The 22,447-nt window shown below is 41.9% G+C and overlaps 1 protein-coding gene and 1 long non-coding RNA gene across 4 annotated transcripts in view; one reads left to right on the plus strand and one right to left on the minus strand.

The window, feature by feature from the left end:
• Positions 1-433: 433 nt before the first annotated feature.
• Positions 434-20,411, minus strand: LOC114611321. Of its 2 annotated transcripts, none has more exons than XR_003709820.1 (2): positions 20,262-20,411; positions 434-1,646 (listed from the first exon to the last, which is right to left on the minus strand). It is a non-coding gene; the product is annotated as an uncharacterized LOC114611321 (long non-coding RNA). The 2 variants fall into 2 exon arrangements; XR_003709819.1 differs by having other exon boundaries at positions 434-1,667.
• A 745-nt stretch (positions 20,412-21,156) lies between these two features.
• Positions 21,157-22,447, plus strand: part of Glcci1 (glucocorticoid induced 1) — a 65,592-nt gene continuing 64,301 nt past the window's right edge. The window contains exon 1 of one of the 2 annotated variants that reach the window (XM_028755966.1): positions 21,157-21,574. In XM_028755966.1, the coding sequence (XP_028611799.1) occupies positions 21,157-21,574 (418 nt within the window). Of the gene's footprint in view, positions 21,575-21,641; positions 21,681-22,447 lie in introns of those variants that run through there. The other variant, XM_028755967.1, reaches the window with a different exon arrangement.

Raw genomic sequence — 22,447 nt, forward strand, 5'->3', positions numbered from 1 at the left:
TGGAAGCATTCATTCCTTAGTGTTTTCCAGGAGGCTCTGTAGTTAACCCTCCAGTGTTAAGATGTCTAGAAGGCCCTAAGGACTCTAAAAAGAGGTTTGGGGTTTAAAGTGCATTGGGAAAGCTCATCAGCTGCTTACTTTATTTGAAAGGATGCTTTATCAAATCTAAGTCACTGTTACAGATTGTCTCATCAGTTAAAGTGGAATGAAGAAAACCATGCTGTTAATTGAACACATTGTTCATTTTAGACTTTATCCATCTTTCAGAGATACTAAAATGTGAGTCAGTATCTTATAGTAAATGAACTGTGGCAATTTGCTTAACACCTACACATTGCATAGAAAATACTCAGTCATATTCTGTGAACAGATTTTTCAGTATTCAGTACATATTCATTCTCTGTATAGAGAAGTTCAACTTAAAACAGGACTCTTTGACATTTTATTTATTTATTTTTAGACTGAGATAAAGGCAAATATGCTCACATTTTGACATTTATGTTTCTATAGAGATTGTTTTATCATGCCTTCCGTTGCTTTCTTAGAGTAGAATCAGAAAGGTACCATATGATTCCTGTTTTTTTATTTTACTGTCCTCAGAGACAACAGATTCTGTCAGACACACCTTTCCCTCAAGAAGCACGACTGGTCCTTTTCTTTGATCTTCAAGTTTTCATTTAGTCACTTACTCTGGTTCTAAAAAAGTCATCAGGCCTAGGAAATGCAGAATCATTCCAATTATGAATAGTATGTCTTTTGCTAAGCCAGTTTAATTATCAGATTTTACTGACGAACAAAGAAAATCAGGGCAAGCATCTGCTCTGTCTGTCATCATCAAGGTGGGCTCTTGTGCGGCCTGGGAAAGTCTCTCCACAAAAGTCCAGTCCTCCTGAAGCCTCCTTTAATCTCACAGGGCCAAATGTGTTCTTTCTGTTTCCTGAGAAGTCTGTCTCTGGCAGGTCTTCTGAAATGGAAATCCATGCTCTTTTAAGTATTCTCCCTCCTGTTAGCTGCCACTGTCTGCTTTCCAAATGTAGCATCTCACAGCTTTCCTCGAACAAGAGGAGCGGGAGAGAGGGAGGGAGCAAGAGCCCATTATCCACAAGGGTTCTATAGTACTCGGATTATAAACACCGAGCACCACACAATTATATAAATTAGTTCTAGTATATGGGAATAAATTTTCATAGGTTCTCATTCTTTCCCCTTTGAATTTCATCTAGAATTTCTTGCTTTACATGATATCATGTAAAGTTACATGATATCATGCTTAGAATAACATGTCAAGTTACATGATAGGAATAGAAAGGAACATAAAGGGGCATATTTAAAATCTGAAATTTAGATAAAGTCTTTTTTTTTTAATTATACTGAGCACATACAAGAAATATAGGAACCTGCTGGCATCTGTTTCTCCATCTTCATCCTGAATGGTGCTGAGATGCTGAGGTACCTCCAGTCTTCTCCTCCTTCCTCCCTCAATATCTTGCCTCCTGGGGCACAAAATCAACCTGTTAGCTACGAGCTAGATGAGGCTGGGCAAGGTCTGGCATCCATCACCCAGGACTTCTTCCAGGAGAAAGGAGAGGGCTCATGAACCACAGGAAGGTGGATCTCATCTCCAAAAGCATTCCTTAACATCGGTCCTGGAGGGGAATGCAGAGTTTCTGTGGGTGAGAAGAAGAGATAGGAAAGGGTAGGGATGCCAGGCAAGGTATAGCCTCTAATTCTTGAGCTGGAACCTCACTCTGTAGCCCTCATGATCCTTAACCTCATGATCCCCTGCCTCAGTCTTCTGTGTGCTGGGACTGAAGTGTGTGCTGCCTTGCCTGACTCCTAATTGCATATTTGAAATGGTTCCATTGGTCAGGAGACATTCTTATTTTTCAAATAACTGAAGTACTCCCTATCAAGTCATTTCGTTGTTTCATTTTGTTTTTTGTTTTTTTCCCCTCCCTTTAAGTAAGTCTTCAGCTCACAATCAGAGGAAACCCATAAATAAAAATAAACATAAATGTTTAAAACCACCCTACATTTTTGAGGAACTATTTTATCAACTGTATGGAATGGAATACTGTATTTATACCCGCCCTTCTCCCATTCCAACTCTCTCTCAAATCCATAACGTCGTCTTTAATTATCGTTGTTACATGCACTTACACATATATGTAGACATATGTATATATACACAAACATATATGTGACTTATATTTATACGTATGTAAAACTTACTGAATCTATTTAGTGCTGATTACATTTACACGTGTATAGTAGGGCTGATCACTTGGTATTGAATAACCCATCAGGTGACAAAGAAAACTGGTTCTCCCTCTCTCAGAAGCCACTGTAATTGCCTATATCTCTTCATCTAGGAGTGGGGCCTTGTGACATTTCCCAGGTCCACACTGGCATGTCAATTGGTAATGTCATTATGCCGGTCTTATTTAGGCAACCATGGGAATTCATGGGTGCAGCTTCCTTGCCACATCTAGAAGGTAGTGTCTCCTAGCAGGCATCGTTGGTCCTCTGGCTCTTACAGTCTTTCTTCTCTTTCCCCCGTTTTCCCTGAACCTTAGGTCTAGGGGTTGTGTTGTACATGTAACGATTGGGGTGCATACCCCTGATCATTTATTCTTTGCCTTCTGGCCAGTTGTGGATCACTGTAATGGCTTCCATCAGCTGCCAAAAGAAGCTCCTATGAGCTAAGAGGGGTGGAGCTATCCTTATCTCTGGGTATAAAGTGTTTAGGGTACAGTTAGAAATTATCCAAGTTTAAGGAAGTGGCAGTGAGGCTTTTATTCCTAATCTTGAAATGTGTTGATAATCATAGGAGCTATTTTTATTGTTTCTGTGACAAAACACATGACCAAATCCACTAAGGGGACAGATACGGTGGTAGACAATTTCATCCTCACCACTTGGGAGGCAGAGGCAGGTAAGTTCAAGCACAACCTGGTCTACATAGTGCCTTACAGTCCAGCCAGGGCTACACAATGAGATAGTGTTCAAAAGAAGAGAAAGGAAAAGGAAGGCAGCTAAAGGCAGGAAGCATTCGTTTCTTTTGGCTCACATTTTAAGGAAGTGGTCCACCATGACCAAGAAGGATTAGGGGGCAAGAACTCGTCACATGACATCCTCTGTCAGGAAGTAGGAAGGGGAAATACTAACTCTTAGCTCATTTTTTGCATTTGTCTTCAAGCAATGGAGTAGAGATACAAATACAATGGATTTTTTTTTTACCTCAATTAATCCAGTCTAGAAATTACATCACACGTATGTCCAGAGGTTTGTCTCTTAGGACATTCTAGATCCTGTAAAATGACATCGATATTAACCACACTTACCTTAATTCATAGTCTTTAGTTAAAATGTGGGACTAAATATTTTTCTTTTTCTTTCTTTTTTTTTAACTAAACATATATGATTAAAACACATTCAACCAGTCTGTATCCTCAGATGGACGATGATATTTTCATGGAAAAAGTTTAGATAATGTTTTAAAAAGTAATTTTAAAGGCTATTTCTAAATCAAAACTGCTGATAAAGTCTTAACCTTAACATTTTTCTTTTATCTCAACTTGGTTGTTGTCCCTACAAATCTGAGTCAGAAGAAGAAAAACTGAATTATGCCCTGGCTTAATTTCTTGCTTTTGTTACTCAATAAGTTTGGAGGATGAAATGAGCTATATAATTATGATGTGTCAAAGATTCCTTTGGACTCTGCCTTTAGTAATTGGAGGCTATTTTAAAGGAAGTATGTGGAGTAAGGTGGCTGATGGCTTCTGGGATCAGGAAGCATTCTCATACTGTTGAATTCTTCAACAGTTACAGCACAATTCCCCAAACAGCTAACACCCGCTGAATATTTACGGTGGTCTAGACACTATGCTAAGGGCTTATAGATCTTGGTTTACTTTTGATTTAAAAAGCAAACAAACAAACAAACAAACTTGCTGAGCTAGGTATGATTATTTCAATTCTCGTAAAAGGTACTGTACGTTGTCCTCTGTTTTCTGTGTGTATTCTGAATACAGGGATTTAGGCAAAAGTTAAAGGAAGTCTGACAGTTTTGTATGATCGTTTTAGCATAATAAGAAAGTACATGGGAGCCAATTTCATTTGCAATGTGGGAAGAGTTCACGTTTGCTGCCAACTATGGGCTCCATGCCATTTAATAAACTTTCCTTTATAATTGTATTCATAATACATTATTATCCTATTTATACATTTCAAGACATTTGCAGGAAACACTGTGTGTGCTTGTGCTGTATGCAAGGCATTCTAACAATATATGCAAGGACATGTTCAGTTTACAAAAATGTAGAACAAAGGTCCCCAGATATTCTAGTACCCATAAGCAACCACTGTTAAAGTTCTGGTCTACATCTTGCCCTGTGGTTTTCATACATGCATATGTAAATAGGTACAGACTTAATAGCTTGGTTTTGTTTTCTGAGCTTTGATTCATTTGGTAAATTATAAACATTTGCATAAGTCATTAAAATTTCTACCACACAAATCTAGCCATAATGAAGACCCCCATTGTTTTTTTATGTTCTAATTGATTGGACTGAATTCTTATTTCAGATATAAGTAGATGGAGAAAATGTTGGATAGAAATGTCTAAATCTTCAGGCTATAGGCCTCAAATCTCTGTTGATTAAAATAAGTAAAGTGTGTGCTCAATAAAAAAAAACTTGGACTACATCTGTGTTGGTTTGAATGTTAATCTAAAACTACAAGGCTTAAGGCAGTTAGTCTCATAGGAATTCAGCTCATTTTTCTGTTTCAGGACTGGTCTAGATCACTACTTAAGGTACTTGTCTCTAGAAACTTTTTGCATTTAATGAGGGAAGAAGATTCCACAGGCTTGCCCAATGCAATATTACAGGGACTAGGTGTGGTAGCATAGGCTTGGAAGATAAACAGTCCTTATTACCAATACCAGATAAAGGACTTTGACCTTTGACCTTTGACCTTTGACCTTGGCCTTGACTTTACTTCCCTCTTCTCTCTTCTCAGTTTCTGTATTGCAAGAGGTGTTTGTTTTATTTGTTTGGTTTTTGGTATTGGTGTGTGTGTGTGTGTGTGTATGATAATACTTGATGTCCCTGGTAGATGCAGGTGCTAAACATTTGCTATTTCCTTCCATTATCCTGTCTCTCTTAAGTCTATAACATTTCTGTGCAATCATTCTGTGATGAACTACCCTTAAACACCAATATCTATGGCGCTAAAACACACCTGAAGGTTAAGTCCATTTTTAACTGCTTCTCCAAGGTGAGAACTAATCCATTTGACTCTTTCTAGAATCTGCGTTTATAATTTTTGAAACATTTAGACCCTCCAAAATTTGTGGGGTACTGAGTTAGATGAATATATTACAGTCGATATGGCTGGTGATAGACATGGCGAGAGATTCCACTGGATCTTGGACGTTGCAGTGTGTGGCCACTGGACTCTAGTAAGAACTTGGTTTTTAACAGAAGCCTTGGTCCTGTTAACTCCAATAGACCACCATGACAGTGATGACTGCTGCTCTGTGCTGTGCTTATTTCTTTCTGTGTACATGTCCTCTTATCCATGTGTTATTAACTTATAGGTCATCAGAGTCCAAGGGGGAAACACATGTCCCTGTACCCCTTAAGGATCACTTCCCTGCATCTTGCTACATAGACAGTTTAAGAGAAGGAAAGGCACTGGTTTAGATCAGGGAGACCTGGTTTCTATGCCACGCGCATTCTCCCATGTGCTAACTGTGACCTCAGCCAAGATTGTAGGTCTGTTTCCCATCTGAATTAGGAAGATAGTATTCATGGTCTAACTTGTGATAAAACTTGTAATAAAAACATCATAGATTTGAAGGTGCTTAAAGAGTCCCATGAGGTTCCTAGAAGATCCAGGAGACTGAAGGGGGAGTTCTGGAGAGTTGTCACTTCTTTGTATGTTTGAATAGTTTCAGTTTCCATCTGTGGCTAAGTACTGAGCATCTATGTGTGTGATATTTATGGAAACAGTTAATGCATGGCTATACTATGAATAGCTACGACTGAGAAGTGTTGAAAGAAGTCATACCTTCCTTTGAAAATTAACAAAAGGACTAATCCTTTCAAGGGGTTAGGCAACTTATAGCTGGCTCTGTATTCCCGTGCACTCTGACTTTCTTCAAAGTTCCCCTGTAAGAGTTTTCTAAGAACAAGAGTAGTAAGGTTGGTCTGAGAGGAAGAAAAGTAGGCAGCTCAACCCTATTTATTCAGTAATAACTTTAAGGGCCTTGTGTATTTTTGTATTATTAAGCGACACTTCTGTAAATACTTGGTTGAGTAATGGTGCTGTGGCAAAACTAAAGTTTATTTAGAACACTACTCCACCCAAGGCGAGCAGTTAGAGATGGTATGTGTGGAAACTCAGCCACCCTGACTCCCCCACTCAACCCTGGCCATAAGTAAGCAGTACCAGTAAGAAAAAGGGGGTTGAAGCACATATCACAGCTGGGACTAGGAAGAAATAGGAAGGGCAGGAGATGAGAATGCTGGGAAGGAATCTATACATGCAAATTCATTCTGATTACTAATTCCAGCATAGTTAACAGAAGTTGGAATGGCATAAGATTTATTAAGAAAAGAATTATTCTCCCTACCCCCAACACATAGTATACTAACAACAGTCTTATTTTAAATGCAGCCAGGAAGGCTGAGTTTACTCATGAGGTCAGGTTTCCTCACTTCCCACACCTGGGGAAATAACAGCTAATATTGACTTAACATTCATTTATACCTGTTGGTTGAGACAAGCTACAATGGAGGAAAACTGGGAAAGATCAGTGGCTCTGTCATCCCAGAAAGTGACTGGACTACAATGGTCACACACTGAGGCAAATCATTATTTCTGAAGGGAGGAAAAAAAAATGGTTTTCACAGACTTGTTCTACTCTAAGCACCACTACGACTGGGGTGCTAAAGATTTTGTTTTAGGCTCTCAGGAATGATTGAGGCCAGTGATGGCCCTGGATTTTATTGTATTTAGTTTGCTAATCTGGTATGTAACAATATGGAAGTAGAGCATCCTTTAAAAATATTTGGGTCATTATCATATTACAAATAATAACTGTTAGCGAGTCCATCGCATTTACCTGTTCCTCAGTGAAATTCTAGGTAATTAAGATACATCTGTCCTTCTGGGGCTGAAGAGATTGCTTAGCAATTAAGAGCACTGATGTTCTGGCAGAACATCCCTGTTCAATTCCAAGTACCTATGTGGTGCCTTACAACTGTTTGTAACTCCAGTCCCAGGAGAACAGATACCCACTGTTGTCTTCAGAGTGCCCAAAGCATGCATGTGATACAGACATACATGCAATCAAAATACCCATACACATGAAATAAAATATTTAATGAAGTATTTATATGGCTGATTTCTAGTTTCAATATCATTGTAGTTTATTTGAAACCATATGGTTAAATGTCACTTATAGGAAATGCCAGAACCCTTAGATTATTTTGTAGTAAGCCAGGTAGAACTTTGGAAGCTTTCTTTTGGCAGTTTTCATGACCAAATGGCATATCTTAGTGTTTATCTGCAACTGGATGAAAAAAGAAAAAAGTTATTTGTGTCTTTGAAAAACATTTATTTCCAAACTAGTGTTTCCCAGATTTGCCTGATCATAACAATCTCTGAGGGAGCTTGCTAAAACTTGTGGCATTGCCTCCTTAAAATCAGGTCAGCTATGACTGCCCCCATGGGAACCTTACAAGACTGAGACCGTTGCCATTCCCTTGTGCAGAGGAGGGAAGGCTCACAAGGCAGTAAACATTCACCAACAGCTCCTCTGTGGGAGTAGAGTTTGCTTTAGTGGGTGGCTTTTTATAAGATGCCCATCCTTCTGGAGATAATCTTTCAGCCATGCTCCTGTAAGTAACTTCAATTAAATTTATTGGTTCCCTGATCTAGAATTGTGTGGAATCATTTCTTTGGTTTGTGCTTGGTACCTTATTGGTGGGTGAGGGTGGGGGGGGGGACAGAGGCTCACATTTCCCCAGTAAAAGTCAACACAGAGCCTGTTCAACATCATATGACACCGCCAACCACCTCACCCTTTTAAAATCTTTGTTAAACAGTGGCCTTTTGATGTAAAAGGAGAAACCTACTGTTATGGTTTGAATCTGACCTGTCACCAAGGGCTCACGTGCTGAGGGCTTGGCTACTTATAGCTTTTGGGAAATGGCTGGATCCTGATGACTCTAAGCTAAGGAATGGATTAATTTCATAAGGAATCCCAATACGATGGCATTTTACAGAGATAGTAAAGGGGATCATGTGGTGCTTAATGAAGGAAGTCTCCTGAGTACACAATCATACAGAAAATGTATCTGGTCTCCTGACCATCTATGTTTCTCTTTGCTTCCTGGTTACCATGAGCCAAGCATGCCTGGCTTACCATGATGTGCTGCTGGGTTCCTGCCAAAGCAATAGACCCCACTGCCTTTAGACTGAAATGTCTGAAATAATGAGCCTGTAAACGTAACTTTTATTCATCTGACATAATTGTAGTCTCAGGTGCTTACTGCTGAATACCCTCACCCATTCTTGTTCTTTCTGAACTCTGGCTGGCTGGTTCAACTCAAGCTGTTCTGGCACAAACTCCTCTCCAAGCTGATTGATCAAAACTGGCTTCTTTTGGCTTCTGACTGAATTGTTCTATTTGGCCTCAAATTAACTCTAGCAATCTGTTCTAATCCTCTGGCTCCTTTTCCTTCTCTGATTCATTCTGTCTTCACCTGTGTATTAACTTGTTCTCTCTTCAACCTGTATCTATAAAACTGTCCCTGTATAAACTGTCCCTGAATTCCAAAAACTGAACTGCCATGAACTCCACTCTACTGCACTGCCTTTCAACTCACTGGCTCAACCAAACTAGAACTCAAGAGATCTGCCACTCTTGCCTCCTTAGTGCTGGAATTAAAGGTGTTGTACCACCAAGCCTGGACCTAAGCTTTTCTTTACTTGAAACTTGCTCTATACCAGGCTGGCCTTGAAGTCAGATATCTGCTTGCCTCTTTCTCCTGGGATTAAAAGAGTGTCTGTATTCCAGCTGAGCAACACAGACCTAGAAGGTTCACGGATATGATCTCTTGATAGAGCAGCTCACACAGAAAGTGCCTTAAAGTTGTAGAAATAACTATAAGGAACTGAGAAACTATCAACAACCAGGAAAATTACCTTCTGTTATTACTAGGCACCTGCTGTATTTTCGTCACTGTGTAAGTGTTCAGTTAATGAATAGGAAGAACAAGATCCCTGCACCTGGGGACAGTACAATCTCATGGGGAAGTAGAGAAATACAAATACATTACAAGTTTATAACTTGTAATGAGAACTTTACTTGAAACAAAGTGTCTTAATGATGAATTATTAGTGACAAATGAGGACTCATAAAGGACATTTTAAATATCTGACTTTTGAGACTTAAAAATGTAAGGGAAGCCCTCAGGATTTGAGTGGGGTGAGAATATACCTGTGTAAGGGCTCAGCTAAGTCCTTTCAGAGGAAGTGACAGGAAGCCATGATGGCTGGAACCCACAGGGAGGGGCGAGGCATAGCAAGATCAGGCAGAGAGGGAGGTACAAGGAGAAACAGGCCAGGCTTTTTTGAGCTATTGTAGAAGAATTTTAATCCAGCAACATGGCTGTTCTGATCACATCCAAAGACCTTCTAGGCCTGTATGATCTGGTTAGAATGCTCTTAGTACACACCTTCAGTCCATCTGGCTGGAGTCCTGTAGAGCACACTTTTAATCCCCAACTAATTGACAGGCAGACAAAGTGACAAATCAGAGAAAGATTTGACAGAATGAGCCAGAGATAGGCTACACCCAACTCTTAAGATAAAAGCTACTTAAGAACAGTGCAGAAAGAGTGGACACAGTTCCATTTGTTGGGTCAGTTGGGAGTCATTGTAGTGAGAGCAGTGCACTGGAGTTGAGTTTGTTCTTGAGTTCATGCAGTTCAGTGTAGGTCAGCAGAGGTAGTTGAAGACACAGAATAAGAAGGAGACAGAAGATTAGAACAAATTACCAGAATTAGTTTGAAGCCAAGCAGAATAATTCAGTGAGGAGCTGAGAGAAGCCAGATTGAATCAATCAGCTTGGAAAGGAGTTGGATGTGGGACTGCATAAGGGTATCCTGGTTCATGGTTGGGCATGGGCCTGGAACCCCGAGACTCCAAGGGAGAAACGGCAGGCATTCAGCCACGTCCCCAGAACCCAGAGCCCTGACATACAGTCTAGTCTCCATAGACCTACATTGTTCAGTCACGTAGGTCATTACAGCCTCTCCCAAAGTGCACAGGTAGAGGGTGTGACTACAGGCCTCAGGCACTAGGGATTTACATACTAATGAAGGCCAAAAGGGGGAGCAAATTAAGCATTCTTTCCAGAACCTTCCCCTTTCTCTCTCCCTATTTAACTCAGGTCTGCCCTGAGTTTCGGGGGGGGGGGGGGAGGGAGGTACATCCAGATCCATTTATCATCCGCCATGACAATAAACCCTTTTGGAACCAAGGGCTTTCTCGTGTCATTGGGGTCTGTCAGCGCCAAAGCCTCCAGCCTCTGGAACCTCAGACCTTTCTCCTGTATGTGGGACCTGCCATGTGGAAAGCCTCCGGGACCTCTGCTGCGGCCTATTTTTCCCACAATTGGAGTCAGAACAGTTGAGTTGAACCAACCAGTCAGAGTTCAGAAAGAACTAGAAAGAGTGTGCTTATTCAGCAATATGCCTCCAAGATGATAATTACATCTGGTGAATAAAAGTACTTTACAAACTATGTTAGAGAATTTTGATTTCATTGCAAAGTTATTGGAAGGCATTGTCCAACATACTTTCAAGGTTACCTTGACTGATAATTGATAACTAGAAACCAACAAGGAAGTGCAGCTGTACAGCTGTAACAATCGCTTAGGTAAGAGATGACAATGCTTGAAATTAACATAGCAGCAGAAGAGATGAAGACAGGTAGATGGGTTAGGTATGTATGTGGGACAAAGAAGCTTAGCTGAGAGCTGGAGATGGCAAGTGAGGGAGAGTGACAAATCAATATTGTTCAAGTTTCCAATTTTAATAAGTGGAAAGACAGTAATGCTCTTTATGAAAATTAGGGGAAAATGAAGACAGGAAGTCGTTGGGTTGTTGGGAGAAAGTAGGAAACGGGAATTACGAATTTATTTCTATTGTGAACATATTTAGATACAGCATTCATGAAGACTTCATACTCATGAAGGTAATTTGATGTATGAATACTAAACCTGGAGGAAATGTCTGGCCTGGAGAAGTAGATTTAAGAGGTGCCAGCGTTTTACAGTATTTAAAGCTGAGATTGACAGGGGATGAGCAATAGAGAAGAAAGCAGAGACTTCAGTTCAATTTCCACAACTACATAGAAAAGAAAGAATCCCTGAAGGCACCAAGCAGTGGTGGTTAGAGAAGAGGACAGACTAGGCAACTGCAGTGTCCTAGATTTCAACAATAAAGAATGCTTCCAACAAGCTGAGGTTGACCAATTGTGTGGAAAATGGCTGATGGTTGGGAGTAAGAGCAGGACTGATGGGTATCCACTGTGCCCTGAAATATGGAATCTCTTGATACTCTCTAGCGATTGTCAGTGATATGGAGTGGGTAGAAGCCAGACTGGGTAAGAAATCAGAAGCAAAGAATAGACATCTCTCTGGAGATGTATTGGTGCTAGAGGATCATCCAATTCTAGATAATGATGGAAAGAAATAGCATGAAAAATCTTTTTGTTGTTGTAATGTTAGCATATATTATTGGGAGTAATCAAACAGTTGGTGGTAGATAGAGGGAGGATAACTGAAGAAATGAACTTTGCAAGAAGGTAAGAAAATATGAGAGAAGAAAGGTACACAGAGAAACAAAGGTACAAGTAGAAGAGATGGCTTTGGGAAGGAGGAAGAAACAGATGTAAATGCAGATTGGATGGCAGAAAGATACTGGAGTTGCATCCACAGGGAGGCGGCGGGATGCTGATGGTTTGGCAGAAGTGAAGGGAGTGAGGAAGACACAGTCATCATTAGCTCTGAGAGTCTCCTTTTCCTAACAGCCAGTCTCATTTCTCTTTTTATACGAGTTACTTTACTCTTTTCTGCTTTTGTTTCCTTGGACCTATAACAGAAAGTGCTCATGCTACTCACAAATTTCTGTGTTTATCTAACCTATGTCTTTAACAGGATAACCTTTTGCTTCTTTTTATTAGCATATATTAATTGTTCAGAGGGATTTCACTGTAATGCCCCCATATAGGACTTTATCATATTGACCCTCTTAGCCTTTAAATTCTTCTTTAGATTTATTCATTTTTCTCTTATATGTATTAGTGTTTCACCTACCTGTATGTATGTGCACCATGTGTGTGCCTGGTGTCTGTAGAAGAGAGGGGTTCAGAGCCCCTGAAAATGGAGTTATGTATGGTTGTAAGCTACCATATAGGTGCTAGAAACTGAGCCTAGATCTTCTGCAAGAACTGCAGGTTCTCTCTCTCTTCTCTCCTCCTTTTCTTCTCCACCCTCTCCCTACTTAGTACAATCTTGAGACATATCATTGGATTCTCTTTTACTTGTTTCTACTCTTTTACTTGTTTCTAGGCTGTTCCCATGCTGTCAACATTCATATGTAGGACAGCTCTGTTTCCTAAAAGCTGGGGTAGTCAGTTCACTACTGTATTGTACCAGCCAATCCTGGTCAGGTCAGTGGTGAGTGGCTAGCAACTGGTTCTCTTAACAGCCAAGTCATCTGTCCTGCCCCTTTACTCTATCTTCTCTTTCCGGCCACCTGCCCCTCCCCTGCTTCCTCTTCCACAGCCTGTCTAGTCTTCCTTTTATTTTCATGTGCTTCTCCCCCTGCATAGATTCCACATGAGAGAAAACCATGCTGTTCCTGTCTCTGCAAGTCTGGCTTATTTCACTTAACATGATTATCTCCAGTTACATTGATTTTCTTTGAGATGACATAATTTCTTTCTTCTGTATGGCTGAATAAAACCCATTGTGTATATTCATCATATTTTCTTTATCCATTCTTCTATTGATAGGCACTTAGGCTGATTCAATAACCTGAATGGCATGAATAATGCAGCAAAAATATGCCCATGCAGGTATCTCCAAACCAAAGTGACTGGTTGTTTTGGGTGTATACTTTAAAGTGGTATCTTTCAATTCGTAGTTGCAAATTCCCAGGAGAGAAAATATGATCGCCACAGCTTTAATCACTCATTGAACATCAGTCAAATCAACTGTAGTCAGAGAGGCAAGATTAATGGGAACAAAAATAGCAGCGAGGCCCAAACTTCCTGTGCTGGGAGAGGATTCTTGGAGGACATTAACTTGCTAGCTACCTTACAAAACATACACTAAACTTAATTTGTAATACAAACTCTCAGCTTTGTAAAGAATACTTTTTTCTGCCCTTTCCCCCTGTTTCCTCCCCCTTTAGTCTTTTCTTCCCATCCATGTACAATTTTCAATTTTTTCCTTGACTCTCTTTTCCTTGTTTATGCTTCTCTGCTTTGCCAACTTAAGTTGCACTGATGGCTTTAAATACAATACTGTGTACATGGTTAATTCCCAAATCCATATAGCTGTCATTTTCAAGTTCAGTAGCAATAAGGAAGAGAAAGTGGTGGTGATGGCAGTGGAGGAAGAGAAGGAGAAGATGGAGAAAGAGAAAGAGAAGTGGGAAAAGGAGGCAGGGGAGGGGAGAATGCAGTATGCAGTATGGCTGCATACTCCTGTTAAACCCATCTCTATCTTCTCAGACATCCAAACTTGGAGCCTCAGAATTGTCTGATCTTCTCTGAAGGCTGACAGTATCACCAGCTAAGAAATGCCATTTGCATCTTTGTACCCTTCTCCATACCCTCTGCCACTCTCTCTACGTAGCCCAATGAACTCACAACAGACCGCCCTGAGCACCCCCTACATTGCCTTCTAGCCTTGCTCTCCAATGCATGTAAATTATTCTTACATTCATCTCTCTGAAGGATAACTCCACTCATGATTTTGCACCTGTTCAAAATCTCCAACAGTTTCTCAGGGCATACTTAGTAAAGTGCACATCTTCCTCCGAAGCTAGAGCCTCCCCCTCCATTGTCCATCCCTCCATTGTTACCCTCCATTGTCCATCAGCCAAGGAACACTGCAGTCTTCAGGCAGGTCCCATGCATCCCTTTTTATGCATGTCTTAAAAGTTTTCCAGAAGAGGGTGTTTTCCTCTCCCATGGTTACCATGATACTTTATTTCTATTTTCTTTATCTGGGAGGGTATTTTTTTTTATCTTAAATAGATCACAATTTACCAAAGTGTGAGAATGGCTATACTCTGCAGTTTGTAGAATAGAGGTCAGACACTTCAAAGATATTTAATAAGTAACCTCATGAAGAGTTACTATGGCTTGGTGTGGTGTTATTGCTACTAAGACTTCCTGTATGCTTATTAGATACATCAATATGGACCTCTTCAATAGAGTGCTGAGCAGACATGCTTCAAAGGTCTAAAATAATAAAGAAACTTCATTACTGCTGCTGAGTGATGAGTGTTTATTTTTGTTTTTACCATTTCGTGTATATGATGATTTGTCTGCATGTATGCCTGGTGCCCGTGGAGTACACAGGATGGCATTGGATCCCATGACCTAGATTTCCAGTCAGTTGTGAGTCTGTCATATGGGTTCTGGACTCCAACCTACATTCTCTGAAAGAGCAGTAAGTGCTTATCTGAGGACCCAACACTCCAGATGTTGAGTGCATTTTAACAACCCTTCAACACACTCACTTTGGTGATTAAAAACAATTCATTGATAGATGAAGAAATTAATTTAGAGGCACATGGTAATCTTTATATACTCTCATCGAAAAAATAATAAAACAGATTTCTTTAATAGGACTACCATTGCTTTAATATCTTACAGACCCTGTGTGTTTGGGAATTAAACAAAAGCAATGTTACAGGGTAGAAGGGAATATTGACTTTTTTTGCCCCACCTTGGGTTATCTTAATGTGTAGTTTTCTATAATATAGTCTTCTTAGCTTAATGGTAAAAGTCTAGTTTTCTGCATGTCGTTGGGGTGTGGCATTAACTTCCCACTTGGCAATCACTGTTGCTATTGAAATTAAAAGCTAAAAAGAAAACAGAAAAGAAAAAAAAACCCATGGTTCCTCCAGGGATCATTGGATATTTGTGAATTTTGTCATATTACCAGTTACAAACAGGATATTTGGTTTCTATTATTTCTTCTGTATTTCTTTTAGAAACAAAATGAAGTTTTTCTATTTTACAGGTGATGGTTTGTGCTACAGAGTTAAATATTTTTCAGTTCCCTTCTACTGACTCTTGGGAATAGCTATTATAAAAACGAGATAGGGTCACCTACCAGTCAGCAGATGTCACACATTAACTAATCTTCCTCAGCTGCCTTTCTCTGTCAAGTCTGTTCTCTTTTCTTTTTTCCTGTAAGTTTCAACTACCACTTGCAAGGTACAATTTTTAGTTTATGAGACAAATAGTGACTAACTGTTGCCACTTTCTCCTCACCATTGAACAACATTGCCAGTGACTCATTGTCATTTCTTATGACCTGAGCACTGGGGAGACTTAGCAGCTGTAAATTTGATAAATCTTCAAGACTCTTATTGTCGACACAACAAAAATATGGGATAATGGGGTGGATGGTGATAGGTGCATTAGGAAATTACAACAGCAAAGAAGAAGCCTAGAGGGTGCTTCCAGTTTTCAAGAAGGTAACCAGGAAGGTGGAGATATGTGAACAAAAAACTGATAGCCACGGGAAGGGTGGAGCAAGAGCGTTTTTAAAGGAAGGCAATGCCCAATATGATAGGCTATCAAAAGCAATGGAGAATGTTACTTTAAGCATCTGCCAGGGATAAAAACAAACAAACAAACAAACAAAAACCAGGCAAGGCTTTGTTGTTGTTATTAGGAATCCACTACAAGAGAATGTAATCAGATTAAGGTGAATATCAGTGCAGATCTGTTCAGTGTTCTCTCCCAGCCATGACCTCATTGTTAATCTGGAGAGTCTGGATGCTACTCAGATTGGGGTTAGTCTGCAGTGTTGCATTAGTCTGTTTTACATTACCGAAACAAAGTACCTGAGGCCAATTATTTGGTAAATTGGCTCAGCTGGCTATGGGACGTATAAAGTCTATGGAGGCAGTGAGAGTGAGGGTGTCTCTTGCTGAGAGTCTTTTTGTTAGCAGTGTCCCTGGCAACTCTGGCAGTGATGTAGAGCATCACAGAGCAAGAGACAGGAAGCTTTTGTGTACGTATGTCTAGTCTCTCTTCCTCTTCTTATAAGGCTTATAAGATCACCAGATTGAATCATGAGAGCTCCACCCTAATGTGCTTACCTCTGAAGCAAACAGTCAGTTTCAATTTCCACACCCTTACATTCTTGTTTACTCGTGTGCATGTGTGTACCTACTGTGTGTGTCATGGTGTGCACGAGGAGGTCAGAAGACAGCTTTTAGGAGTTGGTTCTCCATTTTTCTCCATGTGGGTTCCTAGGATGGAACTCTAGCTTTCAGGCTTGATGCCCAAGTTCCCTTATCTGTGGAGTTATCTCACTGGTTCAAGTTTCTATGTGCTTTCAAAACAGAAAACACACCCAAACAAAGAAACAACAACAAAACAACTATTAAATTGTTTATTTTATTTGTATAGATGTTTTACCTACATGTATATTTGTACCACATGCGTGTTCCTGGTGCCCTCAGAGGCCAGAATAGGGTGATTGTTGCAGGATATTTGATTGCACTGTGAACCCTGAGATTGTGTTATGGTGTGGCTCAGCCATTAACAGACACCTTTAATCTCTCTGACTGGAATAATGACTAGTCCTTACTATACACTTTTAGTCCCAAACAATGAAGGTTTTACAGAGACAGGCTGAAGAAAGAACAAGCTAAACACAGGTAAATACAGAAGGAGCCAGGGAAGGAGTGGAAAATTAGAACAGATTGCTATAGGAGAGAGAGAGAGAGAGAGAGAGAGAGAGAGAGAGAGAGAGAGAGAGAGAGAGAGAGAGAGAGAGACTGACTTGAATTGGTTAGTGTGGAGAGAAGAGTTTTGAGCCAAAACAGCAAGAGTTCAGAAAGAACTAGAAAGGGGGAGCAGCTCATTCAGCAGCAGATCTCAGAAGCTGAAAACATTCTAGGCCTAGATTAGATTGTATGGAGACTAGAAGCTTCCACGGCTAGGCCTAAGTTAGGAGACTAGGGCAATAAGCCTTGGCGATGGCAGTTTACCCGGGGAATAAAAGTTACATTTACACCTGGTAACCAATTACAGGTGATGGTTACAGGTAGTTGTGAGCCATCATGTGGATGCTGGGAATTGAATCTAGGTCCTCTGGAAAAGCAGCAAGTGCTCTTAAGAGCTAGGCCATCTTCCCAGCTCTGAGTTTCCCCATTCTTAATATCCGACATTGGGGATAAATTTCAGCAAGACTTTTAAAGGAAAAATCATATTCAAACTGTGGAAGATACTAAGCCCGAAGGTCATGGATGAAAGAACCAAATAGATGGAACTGGTAACTCTATAGGCTTCACAATTTTTCATTTTGTTCACTCTCTATGATGGTCCACGTATTGTTAATTGCATGTAGTTGGACACTTCTGCTTTCTCCTGTTTGAAGTTAGTCTATGGACAGTCCTGCCTGGGATTTGCAAATTGTTGTTCCATAAATATCCAAAACATGAGGCCTGAGAAGTGAGGTGTTCATTATTATAATTTTAATTACATGCATTTAGTTTGGATAGAGTGTTTTGCGTGTGCGTATGTGTGTATGTCTGTGTGCTTGCACACTCGAGTAGATCAGAAGATAACTTAGGCAAGCTGGCTCCTCTTTCTATCCCTATGAGTCCTGGGGAATTACATTCATGTGGTCAGGTTTGACAAATTGCTTTTACTCCCTGAGCCAACAGACGTGTTTCTAAAATCATCAGCCAACTTGCGCTTTTACTCTTTCAAGACAGAGCAGTGTAGTGATGGGTTTATAAACTAACATTAGGCCTTATGTGAAATGTTCAGAGGTCATTATACTCAACTTCAAAGACATGGGAAACTGCACTGGGCCTGTCTATGCTACAATAGTGTAACAATGGACTTCAAACCCAGCAACCCATACTGTGACTACAGGGTTTAACATTTACTTTTTTCAATGATTCTTTATTCTTTTGGCTTTTGTTACCCTCTTCAGTAAGAATAAATCATCACACGTTTAGCTAACATGCATTTGAAGATAGGCGCTAGATTTATTGTAGCTCATTTAAATTCTTACATATGACCATCGCTTCTTATTTCATGAGAATAAAGTTTTTAGAGGGAACCATGTTTTCTTGAATGAAGAGAAAATGACTGGATTTCAAATAACTCATGATGAGTTACCAGAAACTGAAAATAATATTGTAAGATCAGATAGTATCTGGAGATGTAATTCAATGGCACAGCACTTTGAGCAGCCTATGCAAGGCTCTGGGTTCAGTTCCCAGCACCAGATGCATAACAAAATGGCACTTAAAAAAAATCCAAACAAATTCTCTCATTTAGATTTTTAGATACAATTTAAATTCATTATGTTAGATCTGAATGAACAAAAAACCTAAAATTATGGCCAGCTATACTATTTTAGATCCAAACGAAGTGCTACTGATCATTGCCAACTATGGCTTACTATGACTTTAGAATCATCATAATCCAATGTGTTGAGGTTGTTCTACACTCAGATGGAAGTGACCAGAGATGACATTTCTATAATGAAGCTATGCTGTAATCAAATCACCAACTTTAGACATTTGCTAGTAGTTTACAAACTTTATACATTTTTAGTATACATTTGTTATCTTATTCTTGCTATTTCAAAAAAAAAACCCCACCAAACAAAGCCATTTATTGTTTTTATTCACAAAAGGTTATATAACTTAATCTGAAACCATTAATCTTTAGATGGAAAAACTAATTCAATAGACAAATTAGGTCAAATTTTAAAGTCATTTTGTTCTATATATAATGAAAATATATGTTGTTCTAGAAAGTAAGAAAAGGGAGGTGCTTTTCATTTATAAAAACTCTTTTGGATATCTGTGAGCTATCATAAAGTCTCTTGATCATTATCTGCCCAGAATATACGTCTTTTGCTTGGAGGTACTAAGGCACAGGGCTTCTTCAGACTTTTGCCTTGTTCTCTCTGGTCTTAGCTCTCAGCTTCCACTTAGCTGAGTAATCTCAGACAAGACAATTAGTGTCTTTGTGCCCCAGATGGGAAAACAGTGAGGATAATAACAGGCATACCTTGTGGATTATGTGAAGGATGAATGAGTTAACACATAATAATGTCCTTAGAACAGTGGCTGGCACGTGGTGAATGTTTAGTAAGTATTAGCTATTATTTTCATACGTGATAAAGTGTGGAACTATGACTGACTAACGTAGTAGGATAGAGTACTAGATGCTATTTTTTTTTGTATTTTGATTAGGCGTCATCAATATTTTTTCTAAAAAAATTTACTGTTTTTTTTTTTTTGAGGGGTGGGGTATCTGGCCACACAAGGAAGCAGAGAAAGGTGGCTCCTCTGAGTGAAACTGACCAGCTAGTACCTGGAATCAGAAAGCCTCTCAATGTGGGTAGACACCAGGAGTACACTAATCTGACACCCCACTTCTTTATTTTGTAAAATCATTTTTTTAAATCTCATGTGAATTAATAGGAGGTATCTGATGTAGAGCTGTAATTATTCCTGATTAGGGTTTTATATACTTTCTTTTGCCCATCTAAAATCTATGCACTTCTCATTTTCCTTGCAGAAGAATAACCCCCTACCCCTACCACACAGGAAATGACCACAATGAATTGTTACATTATGCCTGGTATTTATCTCTCCTAAGAGACCATCTGCTCCTGGGTAGTAAACTAGGTGCCCTCCATTAATAAATCTGATGATTCGATGGTGTAAATTTTCTTGTTGACATCTACAACTCAGAATTTGATGTTTTCCACTCCACCCTGTAACTACAGACGTTAAGACAGGCTGTAATGGCAGGTGCATTTTGTTCAAACTAGCATCCATGCACTACTCCTGAAGTTGTTTTGATTCACAAGGCGACTAAGAGGCTTAAAGACATTTCTAAGATTAAAAGGCTTAGGGATCCTTTATTCAACTTTAAGTAAAACATCTCACCGGATGCAGGTGTGTTTGAAAGTTAGTTTGGCTTCAGCGTCCTCAGCCTCAGGTTGTAGAGTGCACTGGAGGGTGGAGCCTTTGCAACTTGCTTCTCGCAGCGCTCGCGTGTCTTTGGGCGTCGTAGCACGCGCAGGGCACGTATGGACCCACTTTTCTAGCCTGACCCTCACCTCAAAGGCTGTCAACTCTTAAGTCCCTCCTCTCCGCCCGAGGCCCTCCTCTCTCATCAACTAACATGCTCCGCCCCCAGAGCGGAAACTTGGTACTGTAATTGGCCGAACCTTCTCTCACTCCGACTGCACAACCAATCCTTGCAATCATGGAGTAGGAGGGCACTGCCAATCAGGGTGCTCGCGTCCGCAGGAGCCGGGTCCGGAACGCCCAGAGGCGGGGCCGGAGGCGGGGCGCCGACACTGGATTAGTTGCCATTCCGAGTGAGAAGCGGGTCGAGGTGGCGGCGGCGGCGGCGTTTGCGGTGGCGCGGGCTACGCGCAGCGCGAGGCGCCTCGAGGCCCCTTTCTCTCCTCAGAGGCCAGAGTCCCGGCGGTACCCGTGACCGCCGGGTCCTGTCGTGCGGGCGACCCCCGCGAGGGCTGAGGAGCCGCGGGAAGCCGGCGAGTGCCCTGTCAGCGCGATGCCCGGGGCGGCGGCGGCGGCCATGGGCTCGACGCGGGCTCGGCCGTGAGCGCCCCGCAGAGCGCCGCGGGGCGGTTGAGGCCGTTGGACGTTGGCCGTCTCGGCGTCCCCTCCCCCTCGGCGGCGGGGTGCGCGTCGGAAGGGGAGCCCCGCAGCTCCGCCCCTCGCCGCCCCTCCCCCGTACACATCGCACGCACCGCCGCGCCGGCTCCCACACGCTCGCTCGCCCGCCCGCCCGCCCGCCCGCGGAGCCACCATGTCCACTGCGTCCTCCAGTTCCTCTCAGACCCCTCACCCCGCGCCGCAGAGGATGCGGCGCAGCACCGCGGGCTCCCCGCCTGCCGCTGCCGGGAGCGGGACGGGGCCGGCTGGGAGCTGCGCACCGGCTGCGGGAGCCGGCCGGCTGCTGCAACCCATCCGCGCCACGGTACCCTACCAGCTCCTGCGGGGCAGCCAGCACAGCCCCACGCGCCCGGCCACCGCCGCCGCGCTCGGCAGTCTCCCCGGGCCCGGCGGGGCCCGTGGTCCCAGCCCGTCCAGCCCGACTCCACCGCCCGCCGCTGCCCCAGCCGAGCAGGCGCCTCGCGCCAAGGGCCGCCCGAGACGGTCCCCCGAGAGCCACCGGAGGAGCAGCTCACCTGAGAGACGGAGTCCCGGCTCGCCCGTGTGCAGAGGTAGCGAGCCCAACCCTCCCGTCCTCCCGGGCTGCGTCTCCCCGACGGTGCCCTGCGTGGAAACTTCAGCCTCTCCGGGCTTCTGTTTGCTAGTGCATTACCGAAGGTGTGAAAGTGGCTTTGGGAATCTCACCCACTCCCCCCCCTGAGGTCGCTGCAGGGCTTGGAGGAGCGACCTGAAAATCAACTTTTTATCTGACCCTCACACCGCCACTCAGATTTTATCTTGCATCCCTCGCCTGCAAAAGAAGTGTTTCGGTTCAATAGCTTATTAGCTTTCTGTGTTTGGAGCCGGGCGAAACCCTTAAACACGCACACAAACTCTCTAGCGGTGAATAAGGTGGTAGTGGTAATCTCTGCAGCCTTTGTGCTTTCCCACAAAGTTCTTGTCTGGAGTATGTTTTGCTCGTTTTGGAGGCTTGATGGCGGTAGTTAGGTTGTTAAGGATATCCTTTGCATGTGTAGAGGAGACGGTGTGAAGTGTATGGGGTTTATCCACCCTCTGTCCTCTATATAGTCATGCATTAGATCACTGCACTACGAATGGCTTAGGCTCGGTGGTGATTTTCGTGGTGAATTTCTTCAAGCCTGTTTGTGGAGTGTGTTCACTTTTTCCTTCCATCTTTAAGTATACTTATCGGTTCAGCTGAGCTGAGTAGGGATCTCAAGTTTCTTTTTTGTTAGGTGTCAAAGGTAATGATGAGTGGGTGGATGCTGCGGACTCCCCTTAATGTTTTCTGTTTGGGTTTGGTTTTGTTTATGCCTAGGGACATAGTGCATGAGCTAGTTGATTCCTGGGGGAGAAAAAGAAAATTAAGCAAAACAGGGACGTAAAGGCCATAAGGGAGAGTCGACTACCTAATATTCTTAGAT

The sequence above is a fragment of the Grammomys surdaster genome, unplaced genomic scaffold (genome assembly GCF_004785775.1).
Source record: "Grammomys surdaster isolate TR1022 unplaced genomic scaffold, NIH_TR_1.0 126091, whole genome shotgun sequence".
NCBI lineage: Eukaryota > Metazoa > Chordata > Mammalia > Rodentia > Muridae > Grammomys > Grammomys surdaster.